This window comes from Phoca vitulina, unplaced genomic scaffold (genome assembly GCF_004348235.1).
Source record: "Phoca vitulina isolate PV1807 unplaced genomic scaffold, GSC_HSeal_1.0 scaffold8, whole genome shotgun sequence".
NCBI lineage: Eukaryota > Metazoa > Chordata > Mammalia > Carnivora > Phocidae > Phoca > Phoca vitulina.
In genome coordinates, this window is record NW_022589711.1 from 8,595,505 (window position 1) to 8,620,812 (window position 25,308).

General features: G+C 35.5%; 1 protein-coding gene across 18 annotated transcripts in view; it reads left to right on the plus strand.

Annotated features, from left to right (window-relative positions):
• Window positions 1-25,308, plus strand: part of ROBO2 (roundabout guidance receptor 2) — a 1,625,768-nt gene that overhangs the window by 1,451,916 nt on the left and 148,544 nt on the right. For all 18 annotated transcript variants that reach the window (XM_032407350.1, XM_032407349.1, XM_032407345.1 and 15 more), the window contains 2 exons: window positions 2,529-2,649; window positions 15,958-16,096. In XM_032407350.1, coding sequence (XP_032263241.1) covers window positions 2,529-2,649; window positions 15,958-16,096 — 260 coding nt within the window. The remainder of the gene's footprint in view (window positions 1-2,528; window positions 2,650-15,957; window positions 16,097-25,308) is intronic.

Consider the following 25,308-nt stretch of genomic DNA (forward strand, 5'->3'; position numbering starts at 1 on the left):
AAAGATATATATATCTTTGCAGTACAAAGGTGACAAAGCTCTTTTTAACATCTCAAATGCATCTTTTGATTATGTAGTTTCACCTGAGTGATAAAGGGTAAATGATGGCTGTAAGCCATATTAACGAGAACATTTTTTTTAGCACTTATTTTCAAAAATTATAAGAGAAAATAATGTGAGGTAATGAGTACTTCAAGCACCTTCTTCAGTTTTCAAATTTAATATTTATAACTAAAGTTTTTTACATGAGTTCATTTAAAGTTTAAGAGGTATAAAGTAAAATCAAAGTAAACGTGACTTTTTTGATTCTGCAGTTTAGCTCTTGTAGAAAAATAGTCTGCTTTCAAGGAATATTGATGATTAGGTTCATCACTTGATTAATATCAAAATGAGACACCCAGAACATTGTAAAGAGGTAGAGAAGGGGAATGGCATATAATTATTTTATATTTTTAGAGGATCCACTCAAGGTTTGTTTGTGATGCTTATGGGAACCAGTTCACTGAAATAGTAGATAATGCTTCAAACTTCTGATGCTATTCTTAGTATAATTTTTATATTCAGTACAATTATTGAGAATAAATATATTTTACTTAAAATAATGTCTCATTTAACTGAACAAATGTGCCATTTCTATAAAAAGTCTATATAGTCTAGGGTCTATTATCTTTAAAAATATCTTATAATGAAGATTTTTTTAATGTATGCATCGTGGTTACATCATAACCAGATAGGCCACATAAGAGCTCACAATATATATTAATGTGATTCTGGCTTGGACTCTTGACGCCACGAGGAGCTACATTACCAGGGAGAATTTGGTTCTCAGTGGTCTGTGCTTGGATACCAAACATGAAAATATGCTCCTGGTGATAGAGTAAAATCACTGTTGAAGGCTTTCTAGTTCATGTTTGCATCATTTAATTTTCGCTTTATAACAAACCACCACAAAATACAGTGACTTATAATAACCATTTTATTTAGACTATGATTCTGTGGGTAAGATGACAATTCTTTATTCTGGGCCAGCTTGGCTCATCTTTGCTAGGTTTTCTCATGCTTCTGTGGCCTGTTTAAAAGATGTGCTGGCAGCTGGATGATCTAGGGTAACCTTACATGTCTGGCCATTGACTTATACTCAGCTGGGCATCCTGGTTCTTCCCTTGGCCTCTAATTTTCCAGCAGACCAGCTCAGACTGGTTCCCATGGTGGTCTCAAGATTCCAGCAAGGAAAGACAAGTCTCAATTTGAGAACACTTTTCGTCTGCTGAAACATTGCTTTAGTTTCATTGGTCAAATCAAGTTATATTGCCAAACTCAGTTTCAGGGGGAGGAGAAATGGCCTCCATGGCCATTTTTATAACCTACAGTTTATTATACTCCACAGCACATAATTAAGAACAGGTTGGCAGTCTTTTCTTCCCATGTAAAAACAAAATTAAAAGTCCCTTTCTGGGACATGATAAGTTTCAGAGCCTGAAATATATCCATTGAGAACATACCTACATGGGTTTTGTTTGCCTATGAGATAAAAATTAACAGAGGAAACCAGCACGTTCTTCTCTCCTATCTCTTTAAGAACATTCAGTCATTGTGATGTTAAGATTGTTGAATTACATAAATATAAAGAAAAAAAATTGGAAAAGAAGCCATGAGTTGGTGATACACATCCTAAAAATCTAATTCTGCTTCAATATCCTCTTTAACAAATAGACATTTTAACATATTACATTGGTTTATTTGGTCAATAAATGCTTCTCATTTAAGAAACAATTAGTAAGCACCTAGTAGAAGCCAATGATTTACACCAACTCATACTCTCATCACTTAAAAAAAATTATTTTTATCCAACCTGCCCTCCTCTTCAAAAATTATCTCATACATACAATCAAGGTGAGACAGATAATTAATGCTAAAAATTGAAATTTAAGCTCCATGAAGGCAGAGGTTTATTATTATTTGGTTTACTCCTGAATCTCAAACATCTAGAACACTGCCCAGCCCATAGAGGTACTCAGTAAATGCTTGTTGAATCCCTCTGTGTCAGTTCAATTTCATTATAGGACCAAAAACGGTTATCTAGTGCTTCTTTCTGATAACAAATATCAATAGCAATTCATTCAACCTACTTCAGAGTGAAGACAACCACTAGGATTTGGTGGAAGCAGTCACAAAAGTCAAAATAGGACCAGACAAGAAAGAAAAAGAATGCCCAAAAGCATTTTCTAGAAAGGGAATATGAAGGCTTATCCTGAGGGAGAAGTTAAGAGAAGAAAAAACACATGCAGATGCCAAGATAGGGGGAAAGTTTTGGTCTTAGACACTGAGCTATTTCCTTTAGGAAAAAAAATGTTCTGCCTAAATATTCAAAATTATTTATTAGTCACCTTCTCTTTGCTGTTTATTTTACTTTGCATTTTCTTTCTCTCTTTTCTTTTCCTTTCTTTTTTTTTCTTTTTTCCCTTCCTCTTTTTTCTTTTTCTTTTCTTTTCTTTCTTCTTCTTCTTTTTTTTTTTTAATTTTAACAGATCCGTGGTGGAAAACTGATGATCTCCAATACCAGGAAAAGTGATGCAGGGATGTATACCTGTGTTGGCACCAATATGGTGGGAGAAAGAGACAGTGACCCAGCAGAGCTGACTGTCTTTGGTAAAACTCTCTTTTAAATTATAAATTGCTATTTATATATACTTTTCCTTTGATGTTAAATGTATTTGTTGATACTAAACACCAGGTCGTATAGGGACAGGTACTTATGATTTTTTTTTTTTTAAAGATTTTATTTATTTATTTGAGAGAGAGAATGAGAGAGAGAGAGCATGAGAGGGGGGAGGGTCAGAGGGAGAAGCAGACTCCCTGCCGAGCAGGGAGCCCGATGCGGGACTCGATCCTGGGACTCCAGGATCATGACCTGAGCCGAAGGCAGTCGCTTAACCAACTGAGCCACCCAGGCGCCCTGGACAGGTACTTACGATTTATGGTGAGTAGTGAAGGACTAGATTTGCCTTGTTTTCTGGTTCTGTCTTTCAGATGAAATCTTCCATCTGAAGGAAAATAGAACTTTTTAAACAATAATTCATTTACTTTATTCATATATATTTATAGGATTTGCCTTTCATCAGAATGTAAAAACTTGATCTGTCTCAAATTCTGTTTGCGATATTATATCTAAGATTTATTCACTGTGATATATTTATCAAGTCTTTTTTTTTATGTGCAAGACAGAGGATAAGTTTTTTGGTTTTCTTGTTTTATATTAGTGAAGTGCAAAGACATTGCACTTGTTTTCTACTTTAAAAAGTTTCATGTTGAAATATTTACAGTATAGCTTGTGATTTAAAGAACTAGCTAGCTGCATACACACACACACACACAAATACATACACGTAATCAAAATTAAAAAAAACAACAACAAATAAACTGTCTTGCTGATGTAGGCAGGCTGGGTCCAAGAACCCAGGGGAAGATCCCACAGGACCAGCCAAGAGAGTCCTTGGCTTCACACAGGATAGAAATCAAACGTGAGCCAGAGAAAGTGAAAATAGAGTTTATTGAATAGTGTGAGTGACAGACAGAATAGCAGACAAAGTGTCTGAGAGACTCAGAAAGGAGAGAAGAATGAGTTTTGTTGTTGCTTATGGTTAGGGGTTTATATTAGAAAAGGGTATAGAGTATGTGTTCCTCCAGGAATCCAGGGTAGGGTCAATCACATGCAAGTGTTGGGGGAACAATAGGTGTTATTCCATAAATGACCGAAGATAGGGGTATTGATACCATTATCAGCCGAAGTTTGTTGGAAGCTAATACCCTGGAACATGTTTGGGATCTGGCTCTCGTTACATGTTGTCAGGTGTTTGGGGCCTAAGACAAAAACTCAGAGAATGATTAACCTTCTCGCTTCCCACTTCAAGTGGGAACAGAGCTGCTTTGGCTTATTCAGAGGCAAAATATGGAACATGAGTAAATGGCGCCTCACAGAAAAACAGCAGAGATGGAGCGTTTCTAAAATGGAGCCCCTTCAACTTCCCTACTTCATTGCTATGATATTCATGTTTTTTTCAATTTAAGAGCCAAGGGACTCTTTATTGGAGTAATATGATTAATGGACTAAAACTTGATTAGATCTGGGGGTGCCTGGGTGGCAGTCAGTTGAGCGTCAGACTCTTGATATCAGCTCAGGTCTTGATGTCAGGAGTTCAAGCCCCACTTTGTGCTCCACACTGGGTATGGTGCCTACTTAAAAAAAAAAAAAACAAAAAAAAAACTTGATTAGATCTGTTTCAGAGAAATTGTGGAGAGAGCATTAGGAAGGAGAAAAGAGAGGATAATAAACATGTCAGAGTAAAGAAAAAAGGAAGATACTATAAGGCAGCTGTGGAAAATTGAAAGAGAAATAAAGTGACAGAAAATTAGGGAAAATAGGGGTCCTAAAGATATTGGAAAATGAAACATTCCTTTAGAAGTCATTGAAATATCATTTAAGTCTCTGTATGGATACACACACACACACACGTGTATACGTACACATACATATATACACATACATACATACGTGTGTGTATGTATCTCTATCTTAAAAGATTTAACTATTGTTGATATTATGTGATTTTTTAAAAAGATTTTATTTATTTATTTTTGAGACAGAGAGCATGAATGTGCTAGCGGGTAGAGGGGCAGAGGGAGAGAGAATCTCCAGCAGACCAGCAGACTCCCTGCTGAGCACAGAGCCCAACATGGGGCTCAATCTCATGACCCTGAGATCACGACCTGAGCAGAAATCAAGAGTCAGATGCCCAGCCAACTGAGCCACCCAGGCACCCCATATTATGTGATTTTTTTTTTGAAACACAAGAGATAAGTGTGATTTTTAAATAATTTTTTGTGCCAGCAAAATTATCTTCTGGTTCTATGAATTACGGTAAGATTTTATTGATGGTCATTACTCCAGAACATGTTTGAGGGTAGCATCAGAATCCTGCACACTTTCTGAAAGAAATCTCTTTTGCAGGTTGAGATGTGCCATCCTGTGGTGTAATGGGAACGCTACTATGCAAAAGAGCCATATTATGATTTCTATTACATTTAGAGTGTTAAGATGTGCTTTGTGAATATGTACTCGAGTGCAGGCCTCTCTTTCCAATCACTTTGAGTACCGAGTAATCTCTGGTAATATTCCTTATAGATACTAAGCAGCTTGAAGTCCCAAATGACAGAACCAGGAGAAATCCCATAATTCATTAAAGGAATTGAATAGTAAAAATAAAATTGTTCAAAGTATGCATGTAAATTTCTGTCCTGCAGAGCTCAGACAAGTATCAGTTTGCCCTTAAATTTCATGCAGTCAGCCTTAAGAGTCTCAAAATGTGTTTCACTCCATAATGAATAAAATACAGTTTTGCCTGGTTAAATATAAAATTAGTGGTCACTGAACATTAGCATTGAAAACCCACAAGTACAGCTGTTCTATTTAAAGAAACACTCATTACTATTTTTCTGTAACTGCCACAAGCTTTGGAAGAGAAAAATGTTGCATTATAACAGTACATACTGCCTTCAGAAGGAAACTGAAAGGGTTTAATGTCATTACCCCAGCAATTAGACTTACCAAAATGTGACTGTGTTATGAAATATTCACCCTACGTTCCCTAAAGACGTGATGAGAACTACAGGAGATCCTTAAATATGTCAGGAGTTACAGTGTTACTTCTAAATTATTTTGAAAATAGCTATAAACCAAAAGATTGAATTTGTCTAGTGGCCATACCTCTGGAAGAATTGATTTAAGAAGCTGAGAACATTTATCTGATGGTGTAAACTAGTCAGAACCGACCCAAGGGGTTATAAGTACAATATTAAGTTGAAGAAAAAGACCGAAAATCTCCAATACTGATGAAAACAACATCCAAACCCAGAAATAAAATATAAAATCAGTAGTGATTGTCCAAATCAAGGACGTGACCAGGATTGTATGAGAAAGGTCCCTTCTGTACTTTGCTCAATTCTGAGAGAAAAGAACTAGTGTGCTATGAATAGTGGGGGCTTCTTTACGTTATTTTGGTGCTTTTGTGTCTAGTACATGTTTTCTAATAAACTTCTTTATATTTCATCGTTGTTAGATATTATTATTTCTGACCTAGGGTTTATAAACGTATAACTGGCTACACTTTACCCCTCCCTCCCTCTCAATTTTATTTTCAAGGAGCAGCAATTCTGCTTTAAATAAAAAATTTGGCTACTATAACCCCTCCGTAGCTAACAGAAAATTTTTACTTGTCCTTTGCAACTCCATCTTTAAAATATGTTATACAGAAAAAGTAACTGATAATATTAATTGTTCAAAAAGTATAATTCACTTCTAAATGGCAAGAAAAACAGCAAAAGGAGTAATAGGTCATGGCTAATACAAAAGCCTTTGGTAAGTATTTTGGTTCTTTAGTAAGTAGGCTTGAACTTAGAAGGGTTTTTTTTTTGTTTTTTGGGTTTTTTTAGTTTGAAAATTGCAGCTTATATTTTAAAGATCTCTTATGTAGCAGAGAGATCAGTGTAACTTCATTTTCAAAATATACTCTGCCATCCGCCATGCATCATTTATCCTGTTTGTCCTTTAATATTTGTTGGCCATACATAACAGCTTAGTTAAGTGGGCAGTACCAAATCTAAAATTAAGAGGTAGGCATCATAGTGTTAATGGACACTAAAATCTATGGCACACTCCAGATGCCTTCATAAAGAATACTCCCTAGCACTTTATATATGTTAATTAACTTCTAAAGATCCTGAAGTCAGAGAAATTAGAATTACATAATTAAATTTCTAATTATGGGTAAGTTTGGGCTATCTGTTATCCAAAATTTAACTATCACTTAAAAATAACAATTTTTTTCCAAATGATTTTTATTTATTTATTTTTTTAAAGATTTTATTTATTTATTTGAGAGAGAGAGAAAGAGAGAGCATGAGAGGGGCAGAGGGACAAGCATACTCCCTGCTGAGCTCAGGTCATGAAATCATGGCCTGAGCCAAAGTCAGACACTTAATCCACCCAGCGACCCAGGTGCCCCTGAAATGATTTTTATTTTTTATTTATTTATATTTTTAAAAGATTTTTATTTATTATCTGAGAGAGCGTGCACAGAGGGAGAGTGAGAGGCAGAAGCTGATTCTCTGATGAGCAGGCAGCCTGATACAGGACATGACCCCAGGACCCTGAGATCATGACCTGAGCCTAAGGCAGATGCTTAACTGATTGAACCACCCAGGTGCCCTGTCCCCCAAATGATTTTTAAATGCCTATCAAAGTAATCCATGAAAAAAAGATTTCATATGTTACATTTCCAATAGACATTAGAAGTATTACTATACTTATAATGAAACACAGAAATATCTAGCCCTACCCCTCCTTCCAGTACACACACACACACACACACACACACACACACACATGCATGCACATATTCCTCATCTTTGAGCATTTCTCAAGCCTGTTTTATCTTTTTCTTATGGGATTTATTTCCATGTTTTTAAATATGTCCTTATTCTGCAATTTTATATATTATTTTGGCTTTCTATTTGTAAGACGATGATTTGGCCCACTTATATCCCCTTTCCCACATTCTCACCTCCACTCCCCTTCTATCTGTCCTTCAGTGTATTGACTTTAGAAACATTGGTTATATTAAGATTCAGAATGAGTTATTATAACCATGTAATTATGGACTGAGCTTAGTGTTACGCTATTACAATGGCATTTCTTTTCTGGCACTTATTTGTTCTTGAGTTAGTAATAAACCTATTTTTTTCTTTTATGTGTGTTTGTCTACATCTGTCATGAGTTCTTGAAACCTCTAATGGAAGGTTCGAAATCCTCTAAAATTCTACTTAGCTATGAAGTCCCCCCCACCTTGCTACAGCCTTCCTGGAGGCCTCAGACCTCCTGCCAATCTGACTGGGCTAGTTCAGATCTACTCCGGAAGCTCATGCTGATATTTATTTCCCCTTTTCTCTCATGCTGGATTCTGTTTTCTGCACCATGCCTTTGTTTCTGTCTTGGTTAAGTCCTGTCAGAAGAGTGTCTCTCTCCTGCCTTCTCTTTGACTGGAGCCTAGAGCAAATAAGGGCAAAATGCACATATTCTTTCTGAAACTTAATTGATACTTTGGCTGGTTATAAAATTCTAGTTTACAAAAGCATTGCTCAGGATATTAAAATCACCACTCTAAAATCATTCAGCTTCTGCTTTTGCTCTTAGAAGTCTACTGGGCTTCTGACTCCTATGTGGTCAGTTTTCTCTCTTTTTTTTTTTTTTTTCTCTTTCCAGTTTTAGTACTGTATCTTTATTCCAGTGTTTTGAAATGTTTCAATACTATGCCTTGGTTTGGCACTTTTTTCCTTTTACTGGCTGGATCCTTGGTGAGCAATTATAATCTAAAAACTCTCTATCTAAATAATTCAGGGAGTTATCCTCTCCCATCTTTTTTATTCAGTTTATATGTCAAACATGTATTTGTTAATTTGATGTTAAACCTCCCAGGTCTTTCTTTTCTTTCATTCTTCCTTATTTATAATATTCTGTTCTTGTTTCATGGATAGCTTAAATTCTCTTGCATTTTAGGATTTTAACCCTTTTTTTTCAAGTGAAATTTTCTTGTGATGCTTCCTGCTTTTATTTCTTCTGACTTCCTCCCCACACCCTTCCCTATGTTGTTCTGTCTTTTACACTGGAGGCTTTCTTCAAATGGCAAGTGATCTATTGTTGTTCATACAAAAAAAAACTATTGGAATCTCTGTGTCAATTGATGGCTTTCATGGTAGGGTAATCCAATTGGGAAGTCGCCATTTCATTGGAGATGAGTACAGAGGGTGGGGCTGGTGATGCTGATTTTCAGTTATTAGAGGAGAGATTATAGGTGGTAGCCTGAATGTAGTTGAGATACTGGGAGACAAAGCTATGAGAGAAGAGAACCAACCCTTAGAAATATCCAAGTTTTGTTGAAAACCTGTGGCCTTCATGTAAGAATTCCAAATATAAGTCATCATTAAAATCAAGATTTTTGAGAGTAATATAGTTCTTTTAAATAATACTTACTTACAGACTTTAGAACAGCAAATTATTTTTCATCCATTACCTCATTTAACAAACATCTATTGAGCACCTACTATGTGCCAGGCCCTGTTCAAATATTTAATAAAGTAGTAAGATGAATAGACATGTGCCCTGCTCCCAGGGGACCTTTTGCATCACGTTATCAGCAATAGCATGAAACTTTGCCTCTAAAATATGGTGAGAGAAGCATTTTCCCCTCCGAAAACACTTACCTATGTTTGTCTTTGCCTCACAGGATGGTTTCTCTCAGACAAAGAAAATTCTTGGCAAGAAAAGAAATTAATGCAGCCGGGCTTAATTTAATCACATTCAGACAGACTGATCATTATCATCCAGTCTGTTTTGGAAGGGCACAATAATTCACATTCAATGGCTATCATAACCCCGTCCCCTCATGCATGCCCAGTTAAATAAAAAGAGACATACTAAGGCTAGCCATCTGACTTTCCGATTTAATAGATACCATAGGGTGGCGAGTACTTCGGGGTCAGCTAAAGTTAAAGATAAGGTTTACAAGCACTGGGTAGCTCTACTGTCCTTTTATTGCATAGCTTTGGTTGTATTGGACTTAAAGGACTCTACCTACATAATTATTGCTGCAACACCGCTTTCCGAATGTCAAACAAAGTTTATTTTAAAAATTGTTAAGATGATCCTAGTTATAGCTGTCATGACACAGCCATTGCCAATTTTATAGCCATAGTCAAAGACTGCCTACAGTTGAGAAAAGAAATTTGTTCACTGGGGATTTAATTTCTTTCTTTGTTGCATGTAAATAAAAAACAAGAGATATTATGCAACCGCATTTCAGACTTACTGTATTTTGTATGAAAGTGAACATTTTGTTTTCTGAACATTATTGGCATAACTATAGTGAGACTTGGCATTTGATTTTATTGCAGCCACACACAGAGTTGCGTTTTCCAGAATGCCAATTTGAAACTAAATTGACCTGACTACTTGAAAGCTGTACTTTACATAGTACCACGCTGCTAAACAACACTACTGTCTCAAGAGAGATTAACCTTGTAAGCAAGTTATGCAGGTGATTCCAATCCATTTAATCTCACATTTAAAAAAAATGTTAATTGTATTGGCAAAGACATTGCCTCCGATCACTCCATGGCTATGTAATTAGGGATCAGGGCATTCAGAGGGACTCTAATTGATAAGCAGTCAGAAAACAACCCTTGAGATTTCTCCCCCTGATTTTCAATATGTGATCAGACATAAGGTGATAACATGGAAAAATCAGTGACCTTATTTTACATGCCTCAAAATTAAGTTTGCTTATGATTTAGTGGTTCAAGATGTTTTCATATAAATTTCTTTTAATTGCGCAAAGCTTCATGGAGTACAAACTCCATGGGCATTAATGGGTATCGAATGTGATTACTCATCAACTTACTCTCTAATCCTTCTAACTTTACATTTATTTGCAGATGATTTTGACACAAAACAGTAAATCCCAAGACCTTTCCTTGTAATTTTTGCAATTTGTGTCTGAAAGAGGCATGGCTTTATGTTAGCTCATGATAATAGTGGCAAAGCCTTCAAAAATGTGTTTTCTACTTGGACAAATTCTTTAGTCTTTAATATTCATGTTTCTGGTTCTCAGATTTTCTGGAAATAAAGTCTAGTTATGGAAACTGGAAAATAATTCTTACAAAAGATGTATTTCCATTTAAATAACTGTTAGGCGCACCTACAGTTTTTAACAAAGTGTTTTTTTGTAGGTTGTTAAAATTGAGGTAGAAGGTGATTTTAGTATAATTAGCAGAAAACAATTAGAATAATGAATAATACAATTTAGAGATAATTATTGTAATGGGTGCTATGGAAATTCCCAGAATAATACTTTAAAAGTTACGACCAAACTCTAATGTATTAGTAAATGTCAATGTCACTTTGTTGGAAGGTACAACCAAAGATACTCAAGTATAAAACCCGTCTTGATGTGCCCTATATGTGCACGTGACATTTATCTGGCTTGTTCTTTGCATTGTCTTTTCTTTTTTCTTTCCTATCAATTGAATTACATTTTCCATCATGAGCCAATGTTAGGCTTCCAAAAATTCTATACCACATACTCTCCTGTGGTTATATAGTTGCTAGGCAGCTAGACTCTGCTTGAGGGCAGAAGGGAATAGTGAAAGTTCATTGCGAAGTTGTCCACCCCTGCTGAGTTCATCAGAACAACAGCGGGGGAGCCTATATCTTCCTTATTCTTGAAATTATAAATTAGGTTCTTCCACGTGTCTCCATACAAAACAGTAGGGCTTAGAACACATATGATAGCCAAAAAACCCTCAAGGATCCTATGGTGTCCCGGGATGAAGAGACAACTTTGCTTTTAGTAACTTTGGCTTTGTAACGAGTCTAATGTAAAGTTTACCCTTTGGATTAATTACATTCATATGTTGCAATTTTGTGACAGGTAACATGTTAAAGGAAGCATACAAAAACTTGGCCTGAAAATATTCATGTGTGTTTTAATGGAACTAGTCTCACATACTGTTATACAATTTACTTTATAGTTAGCATCATGCCGTGAAAATTTTCCGTGTTAGATAGATGATAGACTGACAGAGGTTAACTTTATCATTCCCATGACTTACTAGTTTTGCGGTGTATGAGTCTGCCACAATTTTTCCTAAAAGCACCCATTTTCCAATACTGCCAGTATTGCTACAATGATCCTATGTAATTCTTCTTTTTTTGTTGCAATTGTTAATTATCAAAATTATTATTCTGTTCTCCAATACTCTCACACTTTCTTTTTTTTCTTATTGATCATTAATGTTGGCATGTCCATCTTATTCCTGATTTTAGTAGGCATGATTTTAGCATATTACTTTTAAAAAGAAGTTTTGCATTTAATTTATTTTTTTTTCATTTTGGAAATACTTTATTTTTTTAAATTTTTATTGTTACGTTAATCACCATACATTACATCATTAGTTTTAGATGTAGTGTTCCATGATTCATTGTTTGTGCATAACACCCAGTGCTCCATGCAGTACATGCCCTCTTTAATACCCATCACCAGGCTAACCCATCCTCCCAGCCCCCTCCCCTCTAGAACCCTCAGTTTGTTTTTCAGAGTCCATCATCTCTCATGGTTCATCTCCCCCTCCGATTTCTCCCCCTTCATTCTTCCCTTCCTGCTATCTTCTTCTTTTTTTTTTTCTTAACATATATTGCATTATCTGTTTCAGAGGTACAGATCTGTGATTCAACAGTCTTGCACAATTCACAGCGCTCACCATAGCACATACCCTACCCAATGTCTATCACCCAGCCACCCCATCCCTCCTACCCCCACCACTCCAGCAACCCTCAGTTTGTTTCCTGAGATTAAGAATTCCTCATATCAGTGAGGTCATATGATACATGTCTTTCTCTGATTGACTTATTTCGCTCAGCATAATACCCCCCAGTTCCATCCACGTCATTGCAAATGGCAAGATCTCATTCATTTTGATGGCTGCATAATATTCCATTGTATATATATACCACATCTTCTTTATCCATTCATCTGTTGATGGACATCTTCGCTCATATCTTCATGTTTAAGAAGTTTTTTTCGGTTCCTTTTTTATTCCTTTTTTTTAAAATCCAAGAGCTTTTCTATATCTACAGATATGATCATTTTTTTCTTTTCCCTTCTATTATGTAAATAGCCTCCTTTGTCTTCTTAATTAGGAATGCATTTAACTTCACGTAACAGAAACCTGACCACTATGGCATAAGCATAAGGTGCTCATTTTTCTCATATCTACCATTTTTTTGTGATGAAAGGGTGTACACACACATACACACACACCCTATATCCATACTTTACCTGCCAATCTGTTCCAGTTTGCTAAATAGAAATAAGGATCTTTCTAAACTTTTCTTCTTCAACCTCCACATCTGATTGATCACTCAGTTCTGATATCTCTTCATTCTGTCCCCTTTTCTTTTTTTTAATTTTATTATGTTATGTTAATCACCATACATTACATCATTAGTTTTTGATGTAGTGTTCCATGATTCATTGTTTGTGTATAACACCCAGTGCTCCATTCAATACATGCCCTCTTTAATGCCCATCACCAGGCTAACCCATCCCCCCACCCCCCTCCCCTCTAGAACCCTCAGTTTGTTTCTCAGAGTCCATCGTCTCTCATGGTTCGTCCCCCACTCCGATTTCCCTTTTCCATATCCAGAGAACCACTGTATCAGTCGAAGCTGAAATAATTTCTTACAAAAACCATTTGACCTAATTCACTGCTTCATGTTTCACTTCTAGCTCATCTTTCACAGATCTGCCAACACAGTCTTTTCCACATGTTATTAAAAATGTTGCTTCTTTATTTAAAATCCTTCAGGAGCTCTCTTTCACTCTCAGGGCAGAACTCATATTCCTAGACATGGCCTGTAAGGCCCTTCATGGTCTTGCCATTCCCTATCTGACTAGCTTCATCTCCTACCACTTTTCTGATGAAACCAAGCTGCTGGCTGTTCGCCAGCTACCAAGCTCAAAGCCTGATTTAGGAAAAGCTGTGTTAACATGTGCGAAATGAATGAGCGATAGAGGGAATGACTTCTCTCTATACACTAGGTTGTAGCACAACACCCCCATTAAAATCCAAGTGGGCAGGAAGAGTCTACTGACAGATGATTTCTCAATCTCAAGCCATATTAGCAGTGGCTTAGCTCTCTTTTAACTTCGGGTTATTGCAGCTTTTAGATGAATTGGATGAACGTCCCCAAGTGATTGGAAAGAAAAAGTTAATCCTGCTTTCTGTGCTAATGATTCATTTGTGCTATTAGCATTCCAAGCACTCATACAGAGATATTGTACTGATCCTGTTACCTATTTGATGCCAGAAACAATGGCTCGATATCAACCAGCCAGTGCTAAAATAGTTGTTTGGAGCACATAGTGTCCAGAGTTCAAAAGGATAATACTAAATCGGGGCACCTGTGTGGCTCAGTCGGTTGAGGAATCGACTCTTGATTTTGTCTCAGGTCATGATCTGTGGGATGGAGCCCCAGGTCAGTCTCCATGCTCAGTGTGGAGTCTGCTTGTCCCTCTCCTCTGCTCCTCCCCCACTCGTGCTCTCCTCTCTCTCTCCCTCCAAATAAATAAATAAAATCTTAAAAAAAAGAAGGATAATACTAAATCATTCCATCCAACATGCAGATTTGTTCTGCTGTCTTTGGGGGAGGGGGCACTTAGCTGCTAATTGATTCTGACTAACTAAAATCTTTAGGAGCAAACTTTTTTTTTCCCTTCCAAGTTTTTATGGATTATTTCTAAATTCTGCGTTAAAAAAGCTCTCCATGAAAAGTTCTATTTGCCTGTTTTACAGCTTGGGATTTTGAGGTCTCAGAGTGCAGATACGTAAGCATATGCAGGTTGCTATTTTAGAGAAAATTTTGATCCGTACTGTCAACTTCACTGTGGAGGGATGGAGTTGTCTTCCTTCTGAATGCCAATGATTGTTGACTTTACTGCAATACAAAATGTCTCTTGCAACTCACACATTTATTTTATAAATATAGATCTCTATTTAGACAATAAAATTATATACTTCCATCCTATACTCTTAATATATGCTATTTGAAGTGATTTATTTAAAGGTTTCTAGCTAAATATGTTTCAGTTTTGTGCCACTTGTTTGACATTTTGAATTGGATTTGAAACTAAAGTCTTAAGTGACTAAATATGGCCATATGGCCAGATAAATTGTGTCAATTCCCAGTGGATTTCATCTTTCTTTTCCCTGACTTCTCTTTCTACTTCAGTAAGTAGCACTATTGGACTGCCTATGATTTGAAGACATGTGCTAATAAAAACTTAAATGGTAATGTTTCCATTATTTAAAAAAGGGAAGAAACTAGACAAGAAGTTAAAGTGCTTAGAGATTTGTAAAACAACTGTTTGTTTTATATTTCTCTGAGATGGTAAGATTTTTATGGACAGGGATTGATTGTTTCCTAGAGTTATGTAGAGGGGTGCTGAAATGGAGAGTAAGGAGGATAGGTGCAAAGTAACAACAAAAATAAAGGGTGGGAAAATGAAAACAGAATACTAGAGAAATAAACATAAAAGTTAAGTAAAAAAAATTCTGGAACACTAAGAAGATAATTGGAAGTGGCCCTAGAAAATTATATATGACACTAAATAGTTTACAATAATTAAAAATAACAGTGTTTTTTACTTAAGAAAAAAAATCAGATTGACAGCTTTTTTATTTAAGAAAAAATAAATCAGAGAGGGAGCTGTCCATACATGAAGTGAAAACATTCATGGAAGTATTGGGTCCTCGTGAAATGATAGCTTATGTGGGAAAATTTAGGTAACATTGATATGTGAGAGCACAACTTTTTTGTTTCTCTCGTATTATTTTTTTCTTTTTTTTTTAGATTTTATTTTAACTCCAATTAACGCTAACATTCTTGATGGACAATTAGAATTAGTTTCCTTTTTGGTATTTTCCATCGGTCTCAACTTCTAATTCTCCCACTCAGCCATTGTGATAGATTAAATTAATCATTTTTACCTCTTTCCTTCTTTCTGTGGAATTCAGTCTTCAGATTTTTTATGACAGGATTTACATGATTTAGCTCAGGAATTCATTGAAAAATCAATTTAGTATTTTCCAAAAGATTGTATAGTGTTATATACAAACCATAGGTACTTATGTATTCCAAAATATTTTATTTTATTCAATTACATTGGATTCATAAGGTCTTATCAAGACATAGTTGAGATACGGAGTTACGTTCTTTTCTATAACATACTTAAAACATGCACAACATTCATTTCATTTTACCATTGTTGCTTTTTTTTTCTTCCTAAGAACGACCCACATTTCTCAGGAGGCCAATTAACCAGGTGGTGCTGGAGGAAGAAGCTGTAGAATTTCGTTGTCAGGTCCAGGGAGATCCTCAACCAACTGTGCGGTGGAAAAAGGATGATGCAGACTTGCCAAGAGGAAGGTAAGAACATCATATGGGTGGAAAATTGTTAGATAATCATTGAATAATTAGAAAAAAAAGACATCCCGATTGTACCACCAAACACTCTTATATCTCAGTGTATTATTTCCAAACATATGATTTTTACATATGCAAGCCACATAGCTGCTGTTTAATATACTGAAGTCCTCCAGGCTTTTAAGGTCACTCTTTCATGGAATTTTCACATAAATGCCGATCCTCCGCTCCATCTACTATCCCCAACTATCAAAGATGCCTGAGGTGGCCCCTTCCAGGTCTGCCATTCTGCTCCTGGTGAACTCTTGACTACCTAGCCCAATTGCCTCCAACTACTGCTCTGTTGTGTGATACTTCCCCGCACACTGGATACTGTCTGCCTTGCTTGGTTGTCAAGAGCATCACTAAGCAAAGGCTGCTGCATGTAGCTGACTCTAAGGTCTGGAGTAAAGCAGAAGTTTCGTGCAACACAAGGCTGAAAAAGCAGCAAATACTTGACATCACTATCCAGACAGGGAATTTGTCACTTAGGGACTGTCTGTCACTTTCTCAATCTCGATCTCTTCATGGAGATCTTTTCCTCCATCTCTTTTCTAGTCTTCCTATCACCAAACCCCCAAACCCAGTCAGTCAACTCTCTAGGGGAAGTCCAAAAATGCTTGTCATTCTTTTATAAGAATAATTTTTTTTGTTGTCTAAATCTTTCCAAGACCTTGCCCTTTATGACCAAATGAATCATTCAAGTGTTTTTTTTTTTTTCTATATAATGAGCAAGTCTAGCTTTTTTTTAAAGATTTTATTTATTTAAGACATACACAGAGAGAGAGAGAGAACATGAGCAGTGGGGAGGGACAGAAGCAGGCTCCCCACTGAGTGGGGAGCCCAACACAGGGCTCTCAATCCCAGGACCCTGGGATCTAAGATTTGTTTTGTCTTCCTCCTAGTCTTACCTTCTGAAACTATACCATCACACCTACTACAATCATCATCTGCGTAAGATTTCACATTTTGCCTTTTTTGTAATTTTTCTTTAAAACAAGAAAGAAAGAAATTAGGTTTCATTCAACTGAAATCATACATGCTCTCACAGATATCAGTTGCCTTTTATCTGCTCTCACTAGCAACTGCTATGGATACTTTTCTGAATGTATGCATTCATTTCAAAATCTTGATTTATTTATCCCTAAGCCCCTGATACTATATTTTCTAAAGTTGTAACATCAACAGCACTGGCCTGAAATGGACCAAACGTTTTAAATAGTCAGTGAGAGGTTCTTTGCAATCTATAGGAATAAAACAAGTGAAACTTTTAATTTGGTTAGTTTTTCATCATCATAATAGCCTGTTTCCTTTGTCACTTTGCTGTTAGACATCTAATTTTAAAGGAGTGTTGTTACAGGAGTTTGTGAATGTTAGGTTCCTCAAGCCTTCTCAGTGGAGAAGCAGGTTAAAAAGCAAGAAGAGTTTATGGAGCTGAGTTATTAGTGTCTATCCTCTATGTATAGTTAATAATTTTCCTCAAGTTTGAGAGCACTTTATGTGTAATTTTAAAGTGTTGATGTAAGATTGAGAGATGAATTATATAGTAAAATTTGGCCTAGTATAGATGAAGGTTAATTTTCAGTTACTGGGAGTAAATAGCCTTGTTCATTTTTTTAAAGATTTTATTTAATTATTTGAGAGACACAGAGAGAGAAAGCAGGAGCAGGGGGAGGGGCAGAGAGAGAAGGAGAAGCAGACTCCCTGCTGAGCAGGGAGCCAGACGCTGGCTCCATCCCCGGATCCCAGGATCATAACCTGACCCGAAGGCAGATGCTTAGCTGACTGAACCACCCAGGCGCCCCAGCCTTGTCCGTTTTTTAAAAACAAACAATCAAACTTCTATTTTGGACTATTTTTGGCTTTATAGAAAAGTTACAAAGATAGTACAGAGAATTCCCGTATACCTGATACTCAGTTTCCCCTGTTGTTAACATCTTACATTATGATGAAACATTTGCCATTCCTAATGAACAAATGCTAATACATAATGATTAAAGTTTATACATTCTTTTGATTTCACCTGGTTTTCCATTAATGTCTTCCTTCTGCTCCAGGATCCAATCTAGTGTATTTAGTTGGGATATTATAGAATATTGCATTTACTTTTCATGTTTCCCCAGTTTTCTCTATCTTTCCTCCATCTTTCATTGTTTTTCCTCAAAATTTCATTGTTTTTGTGATCTTGACAGTCTTAAGGGTTACTGGCCAGGTAGCCTATAGAATGTTCCCCAAACTTGAATTTGTTTCATGTTTTCTCATGATTAGACTGGATTTTGTGGGGTGTTAGGGAAGAAAACCACAAAGAATGCCCTTTTGTCACATGATATCAGAGGTTCCATGATATCCATAGAACATCCCTTATGATCCTGCCATTTTTAATCATTAAACAAGATCCATTTCACAAACGTTTCAAAAATGGAAAGTTGTACGAGTGTGTTGCATTTTAATGGGTCTATGTCTTTGAATTAAGGTAAAATAAAACTTAATCAAGCCCAGTTTGATTTCCCAGATTTCTCTAGGTGTTAGATCATAAGCCTGACACCTTTAGTTGCCACAATATTCTCCAATCTTACCAAATTCATTGGCTTCAGAGTTCAAATAATAAAATCAAAGAACAGTATGAATATTACATGTTTAGAATGGATAATAGAAAGGCCTCTAAAGACAAGGTTGAAATTTTGAGAAATCTTACCTCCACTAACTTTCCCTAAAACCAAATTGTCATAGGTTTCTGGCCTCTTTATTTTTCTATTACTGGCATGATACTACTACAGTGCTTTGTGTGACCAGCTAAATATTTTTAAAGTATTAAGCAAATGAAAATGCTGTGTAAGCTTTAAACTGTATGTTAGAAAGGCTTAAAGTAAGGATCAGTGCAGTATAGAAATTGAGGTCAATATTTTTATCATGATAGAAGCCATGTACTTTTTCTTGAATTCTCAATCTTTAAATGGTATTTCAAAGAAGCTTATTCATTCTTAGATTTGTATGCATTAGCATAAGCTTCACTTACGCATAATGAGGGAGAAATAGACCTCTTTACTTGGTGAGGAATAACAGTAATGACTTTTAACCAAACATAGCCTAAATCAACAACATTGATTCTATTACGTTATTTAAGTCTCAGACTAGGGAGATGGCCATTGTTCTTGTGAAGCAATTGTGTGAAGTGGTGTGGAGGATGACATTTCTTTGGCTTAACATTTAATGCAATTTGAATAAGGTTTGTGTAGTGGTTCATGCTTAACACATTTATAGTAAAGCTTTGTAGGGCAGCTGCATGGCCTGTAATTGCTATGTAAGTAATATGTGACTGTTTTTCTTTCGGAGACAAGAAAAGCTTTTCAATTCAAGTTTAAATTTATGAAATGCTGTGATAGCTATTTAAACCTTCGACACAGAAGATATCTGTGCCAAACTCTCAGAAACCAGAGATGAATTAAGGGCGTATGTTTTTTATCTTTACTGGGAAAATATTTTTTTTTTAGTAGTACTCATATACCTCTTTCTTTGATTTAGCCTTTAAACTCCTGACCTTTCCCAGTAACTATCTTTAATAAAATTAAAATGTACCCTTGGTGAGTTGTATTAAAGACATTTTTTGATTAGATGAGTGTTTTGGTGAGGTAGGAAGAGTAGCAATTCCTAAGGCTAGCAATAACCCTAATGCCCAACCAGGGAAAAGATGGCTATTTTCCATATAACAAAGGGACAAAATAAGAAGGAGCCTTCACCTTATTACATGCTCCCGTCAAAATATTAATTGTTTGCTGAAACTTCTGAAGATGCTACTCTTTCAGAATTGAAAGTTTTAGGAAGAAAAAAATAAGTCACTCTTTTTATTTGTGACTGTGGTCAAGTATCAATATCTTTTTTCCAGAGGGTCTCAATATATGTATGCTCGAATAAATGAACATCAACTCCTCTATTAGGGGCAAGAATTTTACATACCAATATGAAAATAAAGTGGGTAGAGGGAATAAACTGAGATAAGGGGAAAGAGGGGAAAGATTTTATTGTTTATAATGATTATTTTTTTTAAAACACAGGTTTTTTGTTTTTTTTTTTTTTTTAAGCATAATTTAAATTGTAGAAGATACCCTTTCGGAATCATCTACATTTATTAAGTGCCTACTATATTTATAATGCTCACTGATAGTCTGTTAAAAAAAGTCATTTAAAGCAAGATAATTATACTGTTACTGGTTGTTTATTTTTTATGTTAACCAGATTGGGTGATGTGGAAAAGTATTTTCATACACAATACATTAAAGAAAGTAAGGACTAAAGTAATCTTCATTTCTTCCTTGGGTACCACATTTTTTTTCTCAGGCAAACCTAGAAGTTTTTGCTAATTAATACTCTTTTGATGGCTAGTGCCTTCAGCACATCTTTCCACAAAGTGTTTCATATGATAAAAGTTGCCAGTATTTATAATACTAAGATGATGTTTCATCTTATGCTATGTTCCATCATACCATATGGATAATGCATATTTTTTATATCAAAATAAAAATACATGTATGTATATATGTAATAATACATATGTGTCCTGGAGCTCTATGGAAAATACCATATATTAATGTGAAAGAAACAGAATATAATAAATTTACAATGAAACAAATAAAAATTAAATTAAAATACACCAACACTACAATATTCTGTTCAATTGAATAAGAGTGAGGAGAATAAAAATATCCCTTCTCAGAAATTAGTTAAGGAGTAGTGTGATTAATCTAATTGTAATTTCTTATCTGGGCCTGTCAGTACAGATTGTTTCAGTTAATTATTGGCAGTCTTTTAAAGAACTGCAAACAGGAGATTTAACATCCTTCATCATTCATATAATTTTGTTATATCACCATATAGTTAGCTCCGTGATTTTTTTTATTTCATTTTTATTTATTTTCTAAACCAACTCTAAAATGACACTAACTTTCTTAATAAAGATCTAGAGTACAGAAAGGAATGTTCATAATAGCTTGTCAGAGCAAAAAGGAAATAAAATATGCCATTTACATTCTTATGTATGCCTACAAATTCTAAATGCGGTTGATGGCTTGCACATAGTGGATATAATTCATGAATATTTCATAAAAATAGAAAAAGGACCAGAGAATAAGAGTTGCAAGATATATGGTGCAAAATTCTATCAATTTTCTTGAAGCCACTGACAAATTCCTTTTTCTAAAGTGCAAGTCTATTTTAAGAGAGATTTTTTAGAGTTCTTCATTCCGTGAAATGTGAGATTCACATAAGTACATGAATCCTTAAGAAAAGAAACTGAATAGAACCACTTATAATTCTCTTTTTTTTTTTGTAGCATTTTTACACTAAGTGGCTTTTTTCATTTAGCCCTGGAAAATGTTCTTATATTAATTGTTTTGAAGCTCCATTGTTTAGAGCACGTGCTTCTGGGATGCAGAGATGCTGAACAGGTGCTTGGCCACCCTGCTGAGGAGATAGGCCTTCTTGCCATACAGTGTGTGCTTCAAGGACATGTGGTAATTTGGGCTCCTGATAAATAACCACGCTGATTAGGTAGGCTGGTCAAGATCGGTCAATTATTTTTTTTTTTTTAAAGAAGGAAAAGAACTGAAAGCAGGAGAAAAGCAATGTATATAAAACATGATATGTGACATCCGAAAAGTGGATTGGTCCCTAAGGTTTAGAAATATAAAGAAAAGTATCAATGAATACTCTATGATTTTTCAGCTATCCAGATGCCTTAGCCATTTCTGTCTGGAAAAAAAGTTAGAACTACATGCACAATTACCGAGAGGTCTTTTAATATAGCTACAAATAGCGTGAAGAATATTTAGGCCATTGCCAGAGATGTTAGACTTTAGGCTTGTTCTCATACTGTTCAATCATTTATCTGTTTAGTTATACTCCCATGTTCTGGAAATGGTGTTTGACAGATTTCTCTACCACTAACTAGGAGTATGACCCTGAAGAAGCTATTTAAACTGTATTTTACATCCCGAAGAAATGGGCCAGCAATGCTGTGGGCCTAATGACTAACCTACACTTTGATTCATTCGTACAGGGTGAATAACTATGCCATCCACTCTAACTCAAAGGGTTATTAAAATGATATAACTAATTCAAAGCACTGTAAATACACATAACAAGTGCTCCAGTTTTATAAATCCAGCTGATTGATGGCATTTATTAGTTATATAGAAAACTATAAGGGAAATATAGTAAAGGTAAAAAATACAGAGTATACAATTTCTATGGATACTCTTTCTTTGGCCAATTTCTATAGAAACACATAAAATCCTATTGATTTAGTAAGTATCCCTTTTGCTTTTAAATCATATAAATTTGTTTATAAATTTTGCCAGCCAGTTTGCAAAGCCTGAAGATTATCACCAATTTTTCTACCTTTGGAAGATTGTGCATGATCCAGATATTTTATCGTAGCCCCAGTTCGATAAGATATCTGGGTTGGGACTTTCAAATTTCACACATTATACTATATCATTTGTCTGCTCATAATAAGAAAACCATCACTTTTGTAAGAAGATTATGAAAAAATAAAAGCAAGTATTTTTGAAGAACATACTATTTGTCACATGCTTTCACATGTTAATTACATTATTTTCAGTAGTGTTCTAGAATAATATGACTCCCCATTTGAGGGATATGGAAATAGAAGCTTAAATAACTTGCTTCCAAAGTCACACATATTAATACATGTTAGGGCCAGGACTTGATTTAGAATCTGTCCAGCATAAAATATGTATTTTAAACTAATGGGCTTTGTAATTATGTGATTATTAATTGTTTATGGACTTGAGCCACTTACAAATTTTATATTGAGATAAAATTTTAGATGATCAGTTAAAAACACTGTATTATGAATAACTTTATAGGAATACCATATAGCATTAATGTAAAGAGTAATTTTTAGACCAATTTCATAAGCCACACATCAAGTGTCTTAGTGTTTTGAAAATCTAAATTTGGACCAGGTTAAAGTTACTTTGTTGGAAGTTGAAGATATGGATTTTGTTTACAAACAGGATTAATTAACAACTTTCAGAGGGATGCCAAAATGGTACTTTCTCTGTGTTTTCATCAAATAGGTGCTAATAGTTGCTGTTAACACAAAACTAATTGCCACTTAGATTGAGGAGTGCAAGTTGCCCCATCCTGTGACCACATTGGCCCATCTGTTGAGAATCTCAGCTCAGGAACAATGCAGGAACTGGCATCCAATTTGGGCTCTGGCCAGTGGTCAACTAACAATCTGGGACACACTTGGAATATGAAATGCCTCAAAGTCAAAGATGTCCATTAACTGGCAGCTCTTCTCGTGTTGTGTTGAGGCAGAGCCAAGACCAGGTGCCAGTTTGCAGAGCAAAAGGATCCGCCTGAGTGCCACCTGTCATTGGCATATGGGTGTTGTCCAACATAGGAGCCACAGCAGGTTTGTTTCGTCCATCAAAGTGTAGCATGTTCGAGAATTCACTAGACAGGGGTCAGGACTACAGCAACATTTTCCTTAGTCCCAATTATAGGACAAGTCAAAGACTTACCAAGACATAGTCATTGTACCAAGCCACAGGTGGATATATTGGATGTTCACCGTTGGAGACACACTTTCTAGTACCTAGATTCTTACGTTAACTGTAAACAAATATAAAAAAGGAGAAAATTCTTTAACTGACCACGTTAACACAAATCCTTGCCTTCATATGACATTGTGGTTAGAATCACTTAGATGATTTTTAATCACCCAGGGGTTTTTCTTAAGATATACTTCTAATTGATTTTTGCTGTTGTTCTTCTTAATAAGTTGTAATTGCAATGTGGGCCTACAAGGTAAAGTTGAATCTAGGAGATTAACAATCTTATCCCAGCTCTGCCAAAATGCATCACACTGTTTTAAATAATTTACATAATATGTTGAGTACCAGAGTCCACACCTGCAAAATGTGTAAGTTGGATTGGATGGCTTCTGTGCCTTTAAATCCTGAAATGGTATGATTCTGTGAATGGCAGTAACTCAGAACATTTTAACAAGTATAATAACACATTTTATAGGAGGAAAAAAACCCAGAAATTTAAAATAGATGGACCTAAGGAGGAAAAGTAAAAGTACCATATACCCATATATCATTGACAACTACTTTGTATGTTTTGCATATATCCTGTCAGATTTTTATGCACACCTGGGCATATTTTTTAATTCAAAATTGCCTTTGACCCTAAATGCTTATTTAGGTTTGTCTAGGAAAAGGCTAGTATTGATTCAAAAGACTTGTTTTTAATGCATTTTCCTTTTCTGTAAATGGAATATTAATAAATTATGCTTATATTGTGCTTACTCTATACCAGACCTACGCTAGGCATTTAACATTAATACATTTATTCTTATGGCAACCTTATGATATAAATGCTATTATTATTTCCACATTACAAATAAAGAAATGAGACACAAAGAGGCTAAGTACGACAAAGTCAGTCATCTAGTAAGGGATCTAGGATGTCTGGCTCCAAAGCCCACACTCATGACCACAAACCAGAGGTGCTGGGTGGAAACAATTTTTTCCATTCTCCATTTAGGATTAAAGATTAGAAAAAGACAGTTTAGTAAATGCTTGCCTATCAGATGGTCACAAAATACATCGGTGTAAAGAAGTACATATGAATGATTTATAACCTTTATCATAATGGCACTTATCAGTAATGTATATCATATAAGTATGCATGATTTAAAAAATTATCATTACTTCCCACTGCCCATTGAAACAAAGTTTAAAACAATTCTGTCTTTATTATCATAGAATATTTTAACTTAATATATTCTTGTGTTCTTCTTTAGATTTGATTTATTTATTTATTTATTTATTTATTTACTTATTTATTTATTTATTTTAGTGAGAGAGTGCGTGAGCTCAAGCATGAACAGGGGAAGGGACAGAAGGGGAGGGAGAGGTACAAGCAGACTCCACACTGAGCAGGGAGCCCAGTGTGGGGTGAGACCCTGAGACTCTGAGACCCTGAGACCTTGACACCACAACCCCAAGACCGCAACTGAACAGAAACCAAGAGTTGGATGCTCAACCAACTGAGCACCCAGGTGCCCATATTCTTGTGCTCTTCTTAACACTGTTTCTGAAATGAAAATGAAGTCCCTGAGAACACAAAAGAAGCTAAAG